Source organism: Sycon ciliatum, chromosome 3 (assembly GCF_964019385.1).
Source record: "Sycon ciliatum chromosome 3, ocSycCili1.1, whole genome shotgun sequence".
NCBI classification, from domain to species: Eukaryota; Metazoa; Porifera; class Calcarea; order Leucosolenida; family Sycettidae; genus Sycon; species Sycon ciliatum.
The window spans coordinates 1,257,867-1,276,679 of NC_088645.1; the positions used below are offsets into that span (position 1 = coordinate 1,257,867).

Consider the following 18,813-nt stretch of genomic DNA (forward strand, 5'->3'; position numbering starts at 1 on the left):
CGCCGCATGCCACATGATGTCTCTCTTTCTACTTCTTCACTAGTCCAAGTGCCATTGATACACCAGACAGACATTCCTGTAAACTCGCCATACACAAGAACCACTTGCATCCACATATTATTATAGTTGTAGATTTGGCAATGGAGGCCAGTCGGAATGCAGGAAGAATGATTTACCAATCGAGTGTGGCAGCAGATGCTGCCACCACCTGATATCTTCCATAGCATCAGAGTTAAGAGCTACAGTACAACCTGTGCTTGCCCGACATTGTGCGAAGCAGAATCTTGTATTGACTTGATGTTTCAGCACCAAAGTACTGTGCATCAAACGTGCATCCTTGGATCAAGCAGAATTCTGATATATCATGACGGTTTTGGCTGCAGCAAGGGTGTCCGGTTAGGTCAGATTTTACTGTATCTAGTTGAGAGGCTTTTGATACCTGCTGCAACAAGACCAGAGACATTGTGGAAACTTACGGCCCCCGGGACAACCCAACGTGCTGCAGAGGAGAGCTTCACCATAAGGGACTCGAGGCTGTGCTGAGAAAAAGAGGCGCACTGGATTGTGGCAGTAATGTTGAGATCCGAAGTAAATCAATGTGCTGAATGGTACCATATACCAGCCATAGGCATACCGTCATTGAAACTATTCCCTTTGAACTACTGGACATGCTGGACTAGCTTTGAACTACTGGACATGTTGGTCTAGCTTTGAACTACTAGACATGTTGGACTAGCTTTGAACTACTGGACATGTTGGTCTAGCTTTGAACTACTGGACATGTTGGTCTAGCTTTGAACTACTGGACATGTTGGTCTAGCTTTGAACTACTGGACATGTTGGTCTAGCTTTGAACTACTAGACATGTTGGACTAGCTTTGAACTACTGGACATGTTGGTCTATCTTTGAACTACTGGACATGCTGGTCTAGCTTTGAACTACTGGACATGCTGGTCTTGCTTTGAACATGACAGATAGCTGCAATACATGTTTTACAAATCCTTTCAAGGCTTTGCCGCTTTGCTGGAGCGATGTTGACGTCCAAAGCGAAGATGACGTCCAAAGCTACTGGTCATAACTGGTTGTAACTGAGTCATGCAGTGGCGAGATCCGGACCGAAAGCTTTCAATATAATTGATTGACAGGCCAGTGAATCAGGCAGAATGTGTGGTGTGTGGGTGCAGACAACACCCATGTGCAAAGTCAAGCCTTCCAACTAGGTAGCCATGTTGAGCACTCGCCATTTTACTTGGCGACTGATAGGGAGTACGGAGCTCAAAAGGCTTTGATTCTAGGTGTGGAACAAAATCGCTTAGCCGCTCTGGCACGAGTGATTTCAATGCTACGAACTCGCTTTTCACCGTGAAGAGAAATGGAGCAGAACTGGGAAAGCTACACCATAGAAGTACACTCTTTTCACTCACATAGCAACCGGGTTGTACATGGGGTAGTGGTCTACCAGAATGTACTCACACAATGTACTCAGTATACCGTCACACCACACTCGCAGCCACACGCTAGCCAAACACTAGGCCAGAAGTAATAAAGAGCAAGGCGGCCAGCAAGAGATATGTCAGTGCAAGACACGAGCAGAGCAATGTCCTGGTGTGGGTGACTGGCCAGTGGGGGAGCGCCTGAAAATCCGACTCCCTAAATTTCCAGCCACGACCGCTCAGCCGGGCTGGGGGAAAAACTCGCCTTGCGGCCAAAAAACCCTTCTACTAATATGGGACCTGCCCCACTGCCAGTCACACCCAAATGAAAAACCGAAGAGAAACAAGCAGAAAGGAGTAATCATACAACCAAAAAACCCCGAGACCCTCGGGACAGAAACACACAAAACAAAGTATGCCATGGAAAACCAGTAAAACAGCACCCATTGGAAGCCCAACAACGTACTCGACCCAAGGGAGGGAGGGCGGGAAAACTCCACGCTCTACGAGGAATACAAGACCACGATGGCAGGTGGGGGAGAGTTGCGCAGTGGAAGAGCAGCAGAGCACGACAGAAAAATGGTGAGTGAAAAATACGTTTTTTACACTCTTTCGCTACGCTCAGCCGTGAAAAAAGAACACTTCTTCAAAAAATGCAACACTCAAAAAACACAACAGAGCTTTCAGCAAAAGGAATGTGGAGTGTGAGCTGCAACCTTCCCTCGTTACTGTGGGAGCATGGACACTGCAAAGCCGATTCGTGCACTGATTCTGTGCGATTTACTAGAGTAGCGGAGCAGCCAGCCAGGGTGTTTTTTTAAACGACTGTTGAGTGCGAACAAGAGACTGACAACGGTAACAACGGGAAAAGGTATGTTGGTCGAACGACTTTTATTATATACGGGACGACGAAGACCAGGACGAACGAAACGACTACATGGTGATTATTGAAGAGGGAGATTATTGAAGAGAGCTTACTGAAGAGAGAGAGTTGAAGAGAGCTTATTGAGGAGAGAGAGAGTTGAAGAGAGAAGCAACGCAATGTAAAGGGTCTGGGTAGCTATGGCAAACATGGACGCGCACCAGGCCAAATGCATAATGCATGAACTAATGAATTATATGAATTAATATGCTGTAATTACTTGTGGGCCTAACATACCACCCCTCCATGAAAAAAGAATGCCGCGTCCTCGCGGAGAAAAAAAAAAGAAAGAAAAAAGAGAGAAAAAAAATAAAATATGACTGAGGGAGAAAAAAACAGAAAAAAACACACACAAACACACACAAACACACAAACACACACACACACACACACATACACCGCACGTGCGGACGGATCTCACAAAAGTGTTTACTAGTATCATGCATTACAGGTACAGTGGTCCCTCTATAATCCGGCACCATTTGTGCCACGAAAATCTGCTGGATTAGGGAGGGTGCTGGATTAACAAATCTGATCTACTGCTGCAATGTGCATGAAGAGGACATTTGGCTACTGAAAATTGTGCCGGTTTATCGAGGGTGCTGGATTATAAAGTGCCGGATTAGAGAGGGACGACTGTATTGTTCCTGTACTTCTCTAAGTCTAAAGATAAGAAACTAGATGTGACGAGGAACCTACTGATATTGCCTGCATGGCTAAAAATAGCGTAGTTGCACTTCTGCTAAACATCAAAAATTAGAGCGTGGCTCACCATGATTGGACCTCTAATTTAGTAATATTTTATGAATGCACGCGCGCACACACACTACGAAAAACTTCACGAAATAAATACACTGAAAATAAATTTGACGAAGAAGAAACGCATATAAAAAAGAAAGAGAGAAAGGTAGCTGACCTGCATGACAAGACGAGGTGGACCTGGACAAGCTCTAGGTACAAGCTAGCGCACACTTGCATTAATTTTACTTTTGAAAATAATTGCCCATTTCACAGCAATTGATGTAAAGTGAGCAGGATATGAGGAGCAAAGTACGGATATAAAACAGTGTATACCAACCCTGAACCGGGCTTTCCTTGGCTCGAGATTTTGAAATTTGAAAAGAAAAATCTCGTAAAAGAAAACTACCCCACAAGTGGTCCATCAGCTCAAACACGGAAACTCTGGCTTCGTCTTCACTCTTTTTTCAGCGCATTATAGATCTTACTAGGGAGGGTACCCGAGTGGGACTGTTTCATCTCCGCTCTCTGCCCCTCATACCATGTTCACTTCACATCAAAATGCATCATAGCCTGTGAAATGTGCAATTGCATGTCGGAGCTTCGAACTTCAATAATTATAACAATGTATATTTCACAGTGCATGTCAACCGGCCAGGCCACGAGTTCCCAATTAACTGTGGGTTGCAGCACGGCTGGAAAAATTCCTTCCGCTTCCAAGCAGGACTTGAACCTGGTACCCTCTGTTTCTCAATCATGGTCTTAGACCATCCCACTATGCCTGCCTGCAGAGGGTTATGGATGCAGCTAATGGGATTTCGGTTTTGACCACATTGTGGTGGGTCTGATCTACTCAGCTCCCACCGTTTAGGCGCTGCATCTGCGCCTTGATCCTAGAGGGTGGTGGTGTTCCCAAGGCGGATGCGGAAAACTCGGCTTCCAGCCGAGTCTCACGCGACCCGTGATTTTTTTAAATATTTCATATCAACCGGCCTCCATGGCAGCAGTTATCTTATGCACTAATGGCTACTTCTTCTTTCGGAAACAAAAACTTCGTGACTTTTTTCACTGCTACACTACTACGCTGCTGTTATTTCGCTCTTTCTCTCTGGTTATGTCAGCCTGAAACACCGACATGACATTTCGTGATTGTAGGAAAGCATGATTCATGTTCTGGAGAGCCGACAGTCGTCGCAGAGCAAGGGTGTCGACGCTGTAATCAAAGCAGAGCGAACATGTTTTTCATTTTCGTCCACCTGACGCAATGCGAAGAAAAGCACTGTGCTCACTGCTCGTTGCTGCTATTTTTTAGTTCAGAATTTGACAGAGAAGGACAATGGCACCCAGGAGCAAGAAGAGTGCAAAATGAATAGCAATAGCAGCTAGCGTTTTGAAATCTTTGCCATCCCCAAAACACGGCATGCGAACAGGTCGGCAAGATGTCAAAACTCCAAAATGCAGAGAGAGAAATTTGAAATTTTTGGCTTTGCCTGTGTTTGTTGGTCCGGGGCATCCTGGAACGAGAGCGGAGGCGGTAATGAGTACCAGCGCTGCAGTGCTACCGTGGTCTCCGCCGAGTGTTGGAGAAGGCTTTCAGATGACAGCGAAGATGATCAGGGACACCGAGAAGCTTCTCCGCGACATACGACATTGCGTTGATTGACCTGCCACTTAGAACGGTTTCAGCGGTGATGAGTCAAGCGATGGTGACCCAGACTGAAATTCTACTCCCACTAATCTATTCTGTAGATATTGTAGATATGTTGAAGTGTTTCTCTTCGAAAAGAACACTTCTGTTGAACACAGTAACTCCTTGAAAGCCATGTGAAAAGTTGTCACAAAGGTTTTGTTTCCGGAGGAAGTACGAGTGTCAGTGATATATTTATGACTCGGAAAACCAGAACACCCTGGCTGGAAAATAACACAATGGCCTAACACCAACCAATGGTGTGGCCACACGAAGCAAATTCAGGAAAAAATATTCATAAATCTAGTACAGCAAGACTCCAACACTGTCTGTCCTGTAATTACTTGTAATGCATACACCACTCAGATACTTGTTAAACAAATAATGGATTTGTACAGCCCCGTAGTCACTGTATATGTTTGCACACATCCACACCATCATGATGTAGATGAACAAGCACAATGTCAGCATTGTTTCAGGGCTGTGAAGATGCCAGCACAGCAGCAGTCAATACTCCATTTGCGAGCTCCTGTTGAATGTGGATTGACGCAGCAGGCATGGGATCTCTGAGATAGACGCACTGGAGCATAGACTCTTGTTTCCAGCCAACGACGCACAGGAACTCAGCACACAGACCAGCAGCTGCAGCCAGCGACGATGCAGCGGATCAGGTTGAATGCCCTTTGAACACCAACGTGTCAATGCCAGCGGTGGATAACACGGACACCAGCCAACGAGAAATCGTAGCAGCTGATACCGCACGATGTGGCTTACGAGCTAAGGTGAAGTACTGCCGAGTACCAGAGGGTCTTAAAGACTTTGTGTGTTCCACGTATGCTTCCAAGTAAACTACAGGGCAAGCTGCCTCCAACTGATATCTGGCTACGAAGACTGCAAGAGTGCTCTATCTTAGTTAATGCCCACAATTGCAGTGAGACACCTTCCGAAGAGAAACCAATGGAGTCGGCTGACAGATGCCGGAGCTCAGATGCCCTGAAATCACCAGTTATAGACAGTAGAAAGCGCATGTTTAGGATGTGATTCTCCCAGGGACAGATCCTTCATAGGGGCCCGAGACTGGAGAGTGCCTAGCGGGATTGCCGGTTCCCAAGTAACCAAATTGCGAGGCATAGGTAGATGTTGTTGATAAATTCCACACATCAACCGGGAGACAAGCGAGTGTTGGCCGGTCTCTTGGCCCCCCCATCGGCTGCAGGGTATTGGATAGTGCAGAGCGGTACACTCCAATGGTCTGGTATGACTTCCCTACCGTCACTTGGTCCGTAAGGTACTGCATGACAGTTGATTTGCCGGAAGATTCAAAACGGGATTAATGTCCATTAGTTTTGACATCACCACTAACACCACAGTGACCAAGCTGATTTGTGATGTCTCCTCTGCCAAGAAGAACTGAGGGGCGACGACACATCTGCTGAAAGTTGTTGATGCTGCCATGTATGCCGGACGGCTGCCAAGAAACTAGGCGCAGCTGTCTTGCTTCCATGAGGGGTGGACATTTCCCTGCTCGTTCATGAGTAGCCCAGAGTGATGAAGCAGCATTATTGGTTGTTCGACACAGAGGCTCAGTAGGAGGAGAAACCATAGGACTCCTCTCCACATTGGGGCAGCTAACACACACTGAGTTACCTCCTCCCTCTGAAACTTCCTCAGACACCTCGTTAGGAGGCAGAGCGGAGGAAGCAGGTACGCAGGTCGGGCCATGTGAAGCTGAGAGCATTGGTCCTCCACGATGGGATCTGGTTTTCAGCTCATAAATCGGGGTAGCTGGGCAGCCGTGCATGAAGGTAATAGATCCACTTCCAGAGGGAAAAGCAAGTTGATTGGCTAGCCTCTGAAAGACTCCCCGGTGGAGCATCCACTGTGCTGCTCCCGTTTGCTGTTACCAAAAGTCGGCTTCCACATTCAATTCGCCTGGCCGGTGCTGGGCTCTGATGGTGATGTCCGTCTCCAGGCACCATTGCCACAGTTGTTGGACTTCGCTGTTCAGCTACGGGCTGGTGGTTCATCGCATTTTGTTGATGCACCATACAGCCGCCTCGTTTTCGATGTCGATGAACACTTGAGCAGACTGAAGATTGGTTGGTTGGTTGGTTTTATTTCACTTCGCACATACAAACGGGATGACGACCCAATAAAATGACGGCGAAGGCTTAGCGTTGAAGTGACTATGGAAGAACATAGTAAAAGCTATGGAAGCACATAGTAAGAGGATAGGATACTAATAACTGCTAGTAAACGGGGGGGGGGGGGGGGAGAGGATGTATCTGTGATACTACGTGAGGATTACTGAACTTCACGGGGAGGGAGAGCAGAGCTATCAGCAGTAACTCGAACTACTCCCAACAGGCTCTGGTATCATCAAGACTATGTGATGATTAGTTATATTGAAATAGAATAATGCAACGAAGGACTGAGAGAGGACGACTCGTCAGGAAACTACCAAGGAAAGACTGACCAGCAACAAGAGACATGCACTGTTGATTATGGGCACGGAGTACACACATGCATGCATAGTATCAAGAGTAGTATGCTGTAAGGTTGTACGCACGTCCATGCAAGGAGATACAGTAGCAAAATAAGAAACATGAGAGTGCAAATATGTACGATGTACACGGGTACACCACACGCCCCTTCTGAGATAAACAAGCGGAAAATCGGAGCTGTTTATCTCACATAAACGAGAAGGAAAAAACAGAAGTGAGAGAAAAGAAAGTAAACACTAATGAAACGTGATACCAATACCAACTACTTGTAGCAAGAGTGTGAGGTACAGGTAGGTAGAGTCAAGCATAGGACTTAGATGCTGTGGACGAAATGTTCAAACGCTCTGGTGCTTGGCGAGACCGTTGGCTACGACGAGGCTGCTGCACTCAAGGCTGCTGCGGTGCTGCGGGCTCAGCCGGGGAGGTGTCTGCAGGCGGAGCAGGACGGGCTACGGCAGGGGCAGGCTTGAGAAAGCGACGGTGGGTAACTTCACCATATTATAGTCCCGGTTGCGACCAATGGCGACGACCACGCCGGTGGTGCGCCAGAGATTGGTGCGCGGATCTTGGATGTCAACCCGCATGCCAATGCGAAGTGGGGACAGTGATCTGGCAAACTCATCATAATGATGTTCTTGGGTGGCAGAGTGAGCGGCAGAGCGCTTGTCAACATCGGTGGCTTTGGCTTGCCAATCAGGAGCAAAGCTGAGATTATGAGCTGTCACGAAGGAGGACGATGGTCGACCAAACAGTGGTTGGGCTGTTCTCTGACCATTTTCTCGGGGGGTGTTGCGCCATTCTAACAATGCGCGTCTGAACTCATCGATGTCCAAGTTACCGTCGGACGTGGTCATTAACACAAGTGACTTCATCGAGGCTTTCACGGCGGCTTCGGCATGGCCGTTAGACTGAGGATAACGAGGTGAAGACGTGGAGTGCTGAACTTGCCATCGGGTGCAAAATTCAGCGAAGCGACATGATGAAAACTGCGGACCACCATCAGTAGTGAGGATGCTGGGGACACCGACGTCGGCGAACCAACCACGGAACACACGGATCACATCGGCAGAAGATGCAGTGCGGCCGATCTTGGCGATGCAAGGCCAGCCAGTGTGACGGTCGACGTAAACCAGGTATTCCCAGCCTTGACAAGAAAATAAGTCGGCACTGGTTGACTGGAATGGCAGGGCGGGACGGCGGTCAGCGGTGACACGCATCGGTTCCTAACACTGAGACGGAGCGTGCAAGTGACACTGTTCGCAACTGCGAACGACTTGGGCGATGTCATTAGACAAGTGTGGCCAGTGTACGACTTGTCGAGCTCGACGCTGTGTGCGGTTGAGGCCTTGGTGGGAGGCATGTAGATCCTGGAGGACACGTGGGCGGAGGGTACGCGGGGCCACAACACATTTGCCTTTCAGGACAAGATCACCGGCGACTCAAAGATGATCGCGGATAGTGAAGTACGGTTTCACAGCTGAGTGGACGGCGCGATGATCATCAGGGAAACCTTCACGAACGGCTTGGAGAAGAGCCTGATAGTCATCATCGCCACGGGCAGCGTCCAGGAGCTCGCAGTGCCGGAGGTCTGCAATTCGGCCATCCTCGTCCTGGCGGAGACATGCTGTGATGGCTGGTGCTGAGAGCGCTGAGCTTTCACCGAATTCTTCCTCACTGGTTGGCTTGTCGACCGGGTTACGGGACAGTGCATCAGCAAACACATTCTCTTTGCCCTGGTGCCAGTGTGCAACGAGTTGAAATGATCAGAGCTTCAGTGCAAGGCGTAGCAGACGTGGATTTTCTTTCTGATCCAGGGTGTACTTGTTTAGAATCGGGACCAATGAACGGTGGTCAGTGAACAAATCTAATCGACTGCCGGACAGAAAGAGGGAGCACTTGTGGACAGCCCAAACCACAGCAAGTAAATCCAGTTCTATGACGGCATAACGTGTCTCTGCGTCGGTGAGAAAGCAGCTGCCACACTGCAGCATGCGCCACTGGGTATCTTGGCGTTGCCATAACACGAACCCAAGTCTGTTCAGGGCAGAGGCGTTGGTCTCTAGCCGAAGGTCGTCACCGGCACGGCAGTACAAGAGAGTCGGCGGCGATATCAGTTCAGACTTTGTGGAGTTGAAAGCCGCGGTGTGGACATCATCCCACACAAACTCATTCGTGGTCTTCAATAGCGGACGTAGCGGAGCGGCGAGCTCGGATATCAGTGGGGTGAATTCTCCACACTGATTCACCAGACCGAGGAAGGAACGGAGGTCGGTACGATTAGTGGGTAGGTTGAAGTGCTGAATGCCAGTAACCAGGCGATCACGCATGGTCTCGTCGTACCTGGTACGCTGTCCCTGCTGGCATTGGCGGCATACTCTGCTTGGACAGAAGTTACAGAGTGCAGCTTCGCTGAAATCGCAGCAATTGTGGATCTCCCTGAGGGAAGTCAGGTAGTGATCAAAGGACTCTCCGTGCTGCTGTTGGCGGGCATAGAAGGCGATGTCCAGCAGAGGGTGTAGAGCAATACTGCAGCTGCAGTTTACATGTCTTGCTATACATCAAGAAAATGATGAAAACTGTGTATTGAGATAGATGTGGGTGCTGGTTTCTATAAACTAACCTTCACCCGATGATTGTAAGTATCAGCAATAAAGACCTTTCCATCTTTGCTGATTGTGATACCACGTGGATCCGTGAACTGCACCCTGCCATTACCATTGCTACCAAATGATGTAGACGTATCATGAATAGACCTATAGTGATTTTGTGTTGGAACCTGTAGATACACAGTAGAGACCATATTGATAAGTTAACAATCCTGACCGGGTGAAAATCATACTAGCTTGTTGGCCAATCAGTATTCATCGTGCAATCTGTTCACATAATGGGAGAAAAAATAATAATGAATGTTGAATATGTTATCCATGTGGTCTTCATAACATACCGTGCTATGTGCACGGTGTTTGATTACGTATTGTCTTAACAAGGAACACATATCAAGAAACGGTGTAGGAATTCACTGCCCGGGAAAACAAAACACTTCAAAAATCTGTGCGCTGTAAACCAGGCTGAGTAGTATTGGTCAATTCTTCAGCTTTGCACTTTTCATTCCTATCAGGCTGAGCTCCATTCCCCCAGTGCTGTATGGATGAGGTAACAAAGGACAGAACCGTTGTGTGTGTGTGTGTGTGTGTGTGTGTGTGTGTGTGTGTGTGTGTGTGTGTGTGTGTGTGTGTGTGTGTGTGTGTGGCGGAACCGTTGGGGAGATCCAGTACTGATGTCTACACGCCTCCGCAATCGGCGTCTGGAATGGACTGGGCACGTTGCGCGTATGGATGAGGATCGCACCCCCCTCCAACTCCTCTTTGGGTGGGTATCTGTGCCTCGGCCTTTTTGTGGTCCCCGGCAACGGTGGGAAGACACGGTGATGACCGACCTCAAGTTTACACTGCAACAGCCATCTCAGTGGTTCATCCTTGCTAAGGACCGCCAACAGTGGAGGGAAGTACGACTTGCCCCTCAGTCGAGCTCCACCATGCCCAAGTCTGTGCATCGCGCAGTGTGTGACCGGAACTTCTCACGGGTCTCCGATAGAACGCGGCAAAAGTGCACCACTTAGGGACGGCTTCCCATCCAGCTCCAGCGTGGATCAGTGCAGTGCCAGAACTGCCAGAGGTGGCTCCGCAGCAAGGGTTGCTACTCTGTTCATCGATGCCAGCCTGTCACGAGTTCTCCTACACCAACAGTCAGTCTGTCTGTGCCACTTTCAGCTTGTTGCCAGCAGCACTGCCCAACATGTCAGCGATGCTTCCGTTCTGCGGCCGGGTTCAAGTGTTACAACTGCAATCGTGGTGCGAGACCATCTGCTGCAGAGAGAGCAGCTCTGCCCCTCAGCTGCCCACATTGTAAACGCAATTTCCGCCGGCAGCAGGACCTAGCCAGACATTCGCGGTCCTGCTTGTGATCCGACTCCCGTTTTCTGGTCCCCTTTTCATAGGGGTGACACTTGCCCATCTGGGTAGTCATGCTGCTAGTAGTAGTAGTAGTAGTGTGTGTGTGTGTGTGTATGTGTGTGTGTTCGCGCACGCACACATGCGTGCGGGCGTGCGAGAGTGCGTGTGTGTGTGTGTGGTGCCAGCAGCTAGTTCGGTTGGTGGGTAGACTTATGCCTGATTGTGTTGGGTATGTTGCCAACGGGCTCGGCTGTTTGAAGGTGTAATGTTGTACCTGCCACCTTTGTTGGTTCCAGGGTTCATATACTTTCTATTTTAAGTATACATACCTGTTGACCCAGAGTTTTGTATACTTTTGGGGATTTCAGGGTGATTTCCCCGAAGTTTTGGGGATTTCAGGGGTGTCGGCCGTTGTGTGGTTCAATACCCAATTGAGTCATCTTTCCAAGTTTCCTTTTGAGTCCCTCTCCCCTCTACCGGGGAGACCCACGTGACCAGTTTTGGCAGTGAGCAACAAGTACAAGTACAAGTGTGTGTGTGTGTGTGTATGTGTTGGCGTGTCAGGGGGGGGGGGGGCTGGTGGTGAAATTACGTCCTCCGAAAACATAAAAATTCATGACTTTTTCATGTGACTTTTCTGTTAGTAGCTCTGCTCGACGAAAGTGTATCATTGGAAGGGATACATTTCAACACACTCAATGGACATGTATTCAAAAATCTGCAAGATCGATTGATGGGAATAGAGTCTCAGTCTAAGTTGCCATTGGAACGAACCAAAGTGGCAGGTCGATCTACGCATTCTCACACGTCACAGTGCAGCTTCTCCACGTCCCAGATCGTCTTTGGTAACGCTCTTTCTTTTTTTAAACAAACGGCGAGGAGACAATAATTTGATAACCGCAATCAATAAAATGAGCTGAACCGACATTTGTGTACTTTATTCATGCAATGTAAAAACGGTGGAGACGATGTGCAATAAAACAATGAAAAGAAATGGTGTAGAGAAAAAATATGGATTCAAACAAGTTTTCGTACAACACTCATCAGGAATCGCTGTTGTACTAAAGGACACTGAAACAAAATTGAACTATTATAGAAAATCTAAATTAGAGAAATAACACTAAGAACAACAGTAGTGAAATTTACAAGTGTGAATTTTAACAATCAAGGCGAGAGCAATAACGAATGCGTGTGCTAACAATAAACTTTCAAATGGAAAAATGAACAAACAAGAGAAAGAAAGAAGGGAGGACAAAGTGATAACACATAACAGCAGTACATTTCACCTAGAACATTAACAGCCAAGCTTGGCCGCACCAAAACACGTCACGTTACTTGAACAATTTCAACCCAATTATACTATCTTTCTGTACACACAAATTAGGATTATACAAACGCTGATAGATAGTTTCCAACACTTTTAACTGTAGTCCATAACCATGACGACCACGGCACAATACAGTGAACGAAGAGTCGGAATACGAATAGCAACAATCAGGACTAGCTAGCAGATAATTGTACACTGAAGACTTGCTACCGCGAAAACTACCCACAACACTAACACTCTCACCGGCACTCTTCCAATCACTCCCATCATTACTCTCCGACTCACTGCTCCCTTCGCCGTCCGTTCCATCCTAAGCTTCCTCTGCACTCTCTCTGTCTCATCCATCCCGCCTGACCGGGTCCATTGAACTTAACTCGGCCGTCACCCAGCTGTCACGTCCCTCCTTTTGCCCTTGTCCGTTGAGTGCGTAGCTTCTGTTGTAGTTGGCTGTTGATCGTCTTGGTCGTTCAATTGTGGGCTTGGATGGTGGATTAGTTGTGGTTGCTGTAGATTGCGCTGTTGGTGTTGGTGCGGGAGCTGCTGATATGCAAGGTGGGTCTTTTTGAGTCGGCATTTGTAGTGTTAATGCCGCTGTCAGTGTTGCTCGCGGTCTGCCACTGGCAAGCTCAACCGCCGCAAGAACCGATGGCGGAGGATCCGGAGGAGGCAGTGGGACCGGGCTCGCAAGTGGCACCGCCTCAGCCAAAGCCGCCGGGGGCACTGACGAAGGAACCACCGACGGCAGGAGCAAAGGCGGCGACAGAAACCAACCCGATGAGCCACCACGCCCATTCTCCTCCACCACCGCCACCAGCGACAGCGGAGCAAGCACAGTTTGTGAGCTACGATCCGCGGGTTGTGTAGGTAACGGCTGTGTGATTAATGGTTGTTTTCTAGGTCGCCCTCGTTCCGGTCTTTCTTGTTGTGCGAAAGGTGGAAGTATGTGACGTGATGTGTGTTGTTTGATGCGTGCGTTCAGGTGCTGAACAGTCCTACCAACATACCGACTAGCGCATTGTCAGCATTCAAAGTTGTAAATAAGATGACTACGGTGATGGGCTGGTAGGACATTCTTCTGCACCATAAATGCACGCATCGTCGTAAAGACTGGCACGACGTGTACTGCGTAGTATGTTCGACGAACAACAGACTTGACTGCACTACAAACTTTTGTCAACTCCTGCCCTTTCCATGGCAAACATAAATATACGGGTACAACGAGCAGTACCAACCATAGGAGCCTTCGTAGTTAGTTCGACTTTCAACAACTTCTGCAACAAAAACTCAGGGTACCCGTTCTTCACAAAAACTGTACGGAGAAAATCAAGCTCCTCCTGCAGCTTGCAGGACGAACAAATACGCTTCGCACGATCTACAAGGTTACGCACTAAGTTTACTTTATATTGAGACGAACAATAAGAGTCATATACAATGTACTGACCAGTAAACGCCGGCTTTCGATAAACGGTTGTCAGAAAATCACTACTCGTTTTTCCACAAGCACATCTAGAAATAACAATTCGTTGAACTGCTCTTGCTTTCTTTTTTCTTCTTCATTTTTCTCTTTTTTCCTTTTGTCTCTCTTTATTTTGCATTTTTGCTTCGGTCCGTGGTTGGTTTCACGCTTGCTTCCTTTTTATTGGCTAATTTCATTACGTGCCATGAAATACAAACAGTAAATAAATAAATAAAAATCTAGGGGGAGAACGCGGTGACGCTGGTACTCATCGCCTCCGCTCTCGAGGGTGCCCCGGAACGACGACGCGTACAGGTAAAGCCAAACATTTTGCATGTTATCTGCATTGTGGTCGTACCATCACTTCACAACTGCAACTTGTATGCGACCAAGGATACATCGGAGTGGAGGCTGCTGAACAGAGCAAGATCTTCCACGTTGAAGACGTGGTAGCGAACGACGACTTCGATTTTGAACTTTTAGCTTTGCAGTGCTGCGCGAAGTGAGTCACTTCTTTGCGTTATGGAGTTTTCACATCTTGCTGTCCTGTTCGCACTTTGGCTGGTGTTTTCGGGGATGATGCAGATTCCAAAAAGCTAGCTGCTATCCCTTTCATACTACTCTTCCTCCTCAGTACCTTTGCCCTTCTCTTTCTCATTGTGAACCAAAAACTGTAAACGACGAGCAGTTAGCCCAGTTCTTTTGTTGCATGGCAATGTGTCTGTTGTGGAAAGAAATGCAAAACATCGTCACTCCCATTGCTTTACAGCACGACACCCTTGCCTTGCGATGACTATCGTCTTTCCAGAATGTGAATCATGCCTTCCTATGGTTCCAATATTGTCATCTGTCGGTCTTGAATGCCAAGAGAGCCACACAGAGAGCAACAGAACAGCAGCGAAAATTAAAAAGTTCGAGAAAGTACCAACATGGTTGTCATTATAATTCTGAAATTGGTCCACCAAGGGCAACCTTAGTCTCGTCCTGACGTTTCCTTCATTCTCCTGGGTTTTTACCAATAACCAGTGCATGCCGAAGTAGGTGGTGTTATGTGTGTGCAGCAAAATATCGAAAAGAAAGACCAACAAGTAGGAATTCATTGGTCAGAAAAATATACGTCAATTAGCTGTGGGTGTAAACCACTTTGAGTAATAGCGTACTCGAGCGATTAGTGCACTATTTTTTAACGTCCACCACAGATGGGGCACTATTCAAGATAGGGCACTATTCAAGAGAGGGTAATATGTTTTCAATGCTGGCACATTTACTTCATCCCGCATAAAAGCAAAGAAGGCAACGAAACAGAGCCTAAAGTTTACTGCAACCTTTTAAACTCAAAAGAAAGGGCAGCAAGAACTGTGATTTTTATTCTGAAACCACCAGTTCAATGACATGGACAAAAGCAGTATCAAAAGATCGCCAAATTTGCACATGAGCTTGCTTCCAAGCCAGGAGGGTGGGGATGGTGGGGGAGGGGGGGGGGGGGGGCACTATACAAGAGACGGGTTTCTTTTTTCACTTGCTCTTAGAGACTGGGGCAAATTAGAGATAGGGCTCTAATCGCGTGAGCACGATATTGGTCAATTCTTCGGCCTTGCAAGCTGTTGCATGGTGCAATCCCAGCACAACTTAGTATGGCTTCTGTTGTAGTATCGCTATCATCGTCTCCGGCAATGGGCGTCAAAGATTAAAGTTATGCAGAACTGCGGCAACAAGGCACAATCTGACAGTGGTACTGAGACATTCAACCCCCAGACACCTAGCTCCAACACATGTACCAAGCACCAACCAACAACTTTCCAACTTGGACGACTCAGGTGTGCAAAGTTCCAAATGAGTGGAGTTAAAGTGCAACAAAGATATGCACAAGCTATGTTGCGGGGTAACAAAGACTGCCGAACATTACAGGATGATTAATGAGACTAGTAAGATAATTAGACGTACCGGTCTTACTCCAACTTGAAGATGCAAAGTAACAGACCACCCAACCCGAAGGTATGTAATATACATGACGAGCGGAAGCCAAGCGAATACGATTTATTTTTATTTTTTACTTCTTCCGCGCCATTAAAATTGTCGCTTCCCAGAGCGATTCTTCGAATTTATTTTTTCCACTCGAAGGGCAAAGAAATCAGCTAGAAATTGAGGCAGAGCATTGTCGACGGACCAAGCTTTAGTTTGTGGCCTCCCGCTTTGCTTCACTTGCAGCTAAGATCGACATACTCATCAGAGTTTGAGGCAGACCCTTCAGCACTCAATATGCTGAATAAGACGCGCGTTCAACTTCAGGTCAAGAAACTTCGTTTTCAAATGATCCATGCCTCCAGGTGGCTGGCGATGAAGGCAAGCTAGCATTTTTCAAGTACACTGTAACGACCTTCCAGCGGAATAGGGTAAGCAGCTCCGCACCTTCTTTCCTTGGCAAGCGCTTCGCTGATTTTGTTGGTGTTTTCAGACCTGCTACCTTCGCAGCAACATGCACCACAAGTAACGCATTTTAGGAATTTGAGAACACTTTCTTCTTGCCATCGTCAACTTCAGCATTTCATATTCAGGAGAGATACCAGGATTCTTATACCCAAGCTTTCAGTCTTGATAAATGCCTAAGGAGTGATGTGGGACAGCACGAACTCCAGAAAAACGATATGCGCTCTGGGGCAGAATAGTGCGGAGCGCGATGAATATGCTTGGTGCGGAAGAGAGCTCCGACAAGGTCCGGGACCACCACGGCTTCAGTAACAAGTAGGCATTGCGCAGAAAGGGTCGCACCAATGTTCGAACACAGAAAACAGCGATTCCGACAGTCTGACTAAGATGAGCCAAGTCACAAACATTGCGATGTGCGAAGCGACAATTTTAATGAGGCGGAGGAAGTACAATGATCACAGCTCACATGCAAAGACAAAAAATTGCATAGTTGGAGCATAGTAATGGTGAGGCTTTTTGCCCTCAGCCGACCTGAGGTCTTGACGTCATAGGAATTGTGACAAACATGCAGAAAGGTTCCTACATCACTTCACGTTGTTGCAAATATAATGGGCAAGTTACTAACTTGAAGTTAGGGTTGGTTCGAGTATTGCCGGTGCATGATGGGAGTCACCAGCAGGGGGCCTCTTGCAACCCGCTCCCAGCTCATTGCGATTATGTGAACTAGTGCAGCCATAACAAAATCATACGGTAAATAATCGCAAAGCACCGGTGGCAAAGTTGGGCAGTGTCCGGCAAGGTCCGGGACCACCACGGCTTCAGTAACAAGTAGGCATTGCGCAGAAAGGGTCGCACCAATGTTCGAACACAGAAAACAGCGATTCCGACAGTCTGACTAAGATGAGCCAAGTCACAAACATTGCGATGTGCGAAGCGACAATTTTAATGAGGCGGAGGAAGTACAATGATCACAGCTCACAGGCAAAGACAAAAAATTGCATAGTTGGAGCATAGTAATGGTGAGGCTTTTTGCCCTCAGCCGACCTGAGGTCTTGACGTCATAGGAATTGTGACAAACATGCAGAAAGGTTCCTACATCACTTCACGTTGTTGCAAATATAATGAGCAAGTTACTAACTTGAAGTTAGGGTTGGTTCAAGTATTGCCGGTGCACGATGGGAGTCACCAGCAGGGGGCCTCTTGCAACCCGCTCCCAGCTCATTGCGATTATGTGAACTAGTGCAGCCATAACAAAATCATACGGTAAATAATCGCAAAGCACCGGTGGCAAAGTTGGGCAGTGTCCAACTCTTGCGATCTGCTCCAGCATTGATCAAGTGCAATTTTGACTGAAAGTGGTTTGTGAACCGTTCACGCCAGGGACCGCCGGTGCCGAGAGCCGGATTTTGTCAAAATTTCAAACCAAGACTCGTCCTAAATTTTCCTAAATTTAAGGTAAAGATGAAGTCAGTTTGCCATTCTTGTAGTTGCTTTAAGAAAGCATATTAAGTCAGCATACCTACCCGTCCTTCTCGGATGATCTGCTTGTCAGTTGTGCAACTTATGATACACAATATAATTCAAACAAATAAAAAATGTGAAGGATACATTGACAAGTTCTTGTAACATCATCAACGTTTGCATGTGTAGCGTTGGCACGCTGGTGACTTCACAGTGTATAGCGTATATTGTTTAGCGTAAAGCATATTCCCGTACGTTACTGTATCCCCGTATGTTAGCATATTCCCGTACGTTACTATATCCCCATACGGAGTTTGCCTGTGCATTAAAGCTGCTGCTCACGATTCTTTTATTGCCAGTCAGTTAATTAAGTAGCCAGTTAATTTCATTGCCAGTTAATTTCATTTTCAGTTATAGTTACATTTCAATTGCCAGTTACAGTGTGTTCACTGAGACCCAAGTGCATTTGCCTCCGAAAGAGACTGCGGCCCACTACACATGCATCATTTTGACAACATCGCTTACTAGACTGCAATAAAAAATGTAGAAGTAGTTTCATAATCTCCAGTAAAAAGTAGCCACGAGTGGCCATGACTAAAAGCCCTTGAGCTACTGAAGAAACAGGGAATTCAAGCTTCATTTGACTAACCTGTGGTACCATTTGGGTGCATTCTGTACTACTTTGTAGTAGATTCGGTACTCGAACCGTATGCCGGACGGATCGGGAGGTGGCTCAGCGCCCGGTGCTTCCCAGCGCCAATTTGGCTTATATGAACCAACCGTTAGGTAAAATTTTAAAAAGATATTCCACAGATGTACGTTTCTCCGTATTGCTGCTGACTTCTCAACAGGTGTGCTTGTCTAAAAATGTATCGTGACCTTAGGGAGGCTGTTGGTCATAACT

At 47.4% G+C, this 18,813-nt stretch overlaps 1 protein-coding gene across 2 annotated transcripts in view; it reads right to left on the reverse strand.

Moving 5' to 3' along the window:
• Window positions 1-18,813, reverse strand: part of LOC135811199 (E3 ubiquitin-protein ligase TRIM71-like) — a 214,801-nt gene that overhangs the window by 100,073 nt on the left and 95,915 nt on the right. For both annotated transcript variants that reach the window (XM_065324394.1, XM_065324393.1), the window contains one exon: window positions 9,906-10,061. In XM_065324394.1, coding sequence (XP_065180466.1) covers window positions 9,906-10,061 — 156 coding nt within the window. The remainder of the gene's footprint in view (window positions 1-9,905; window positions 10,062-18,813) is intronic.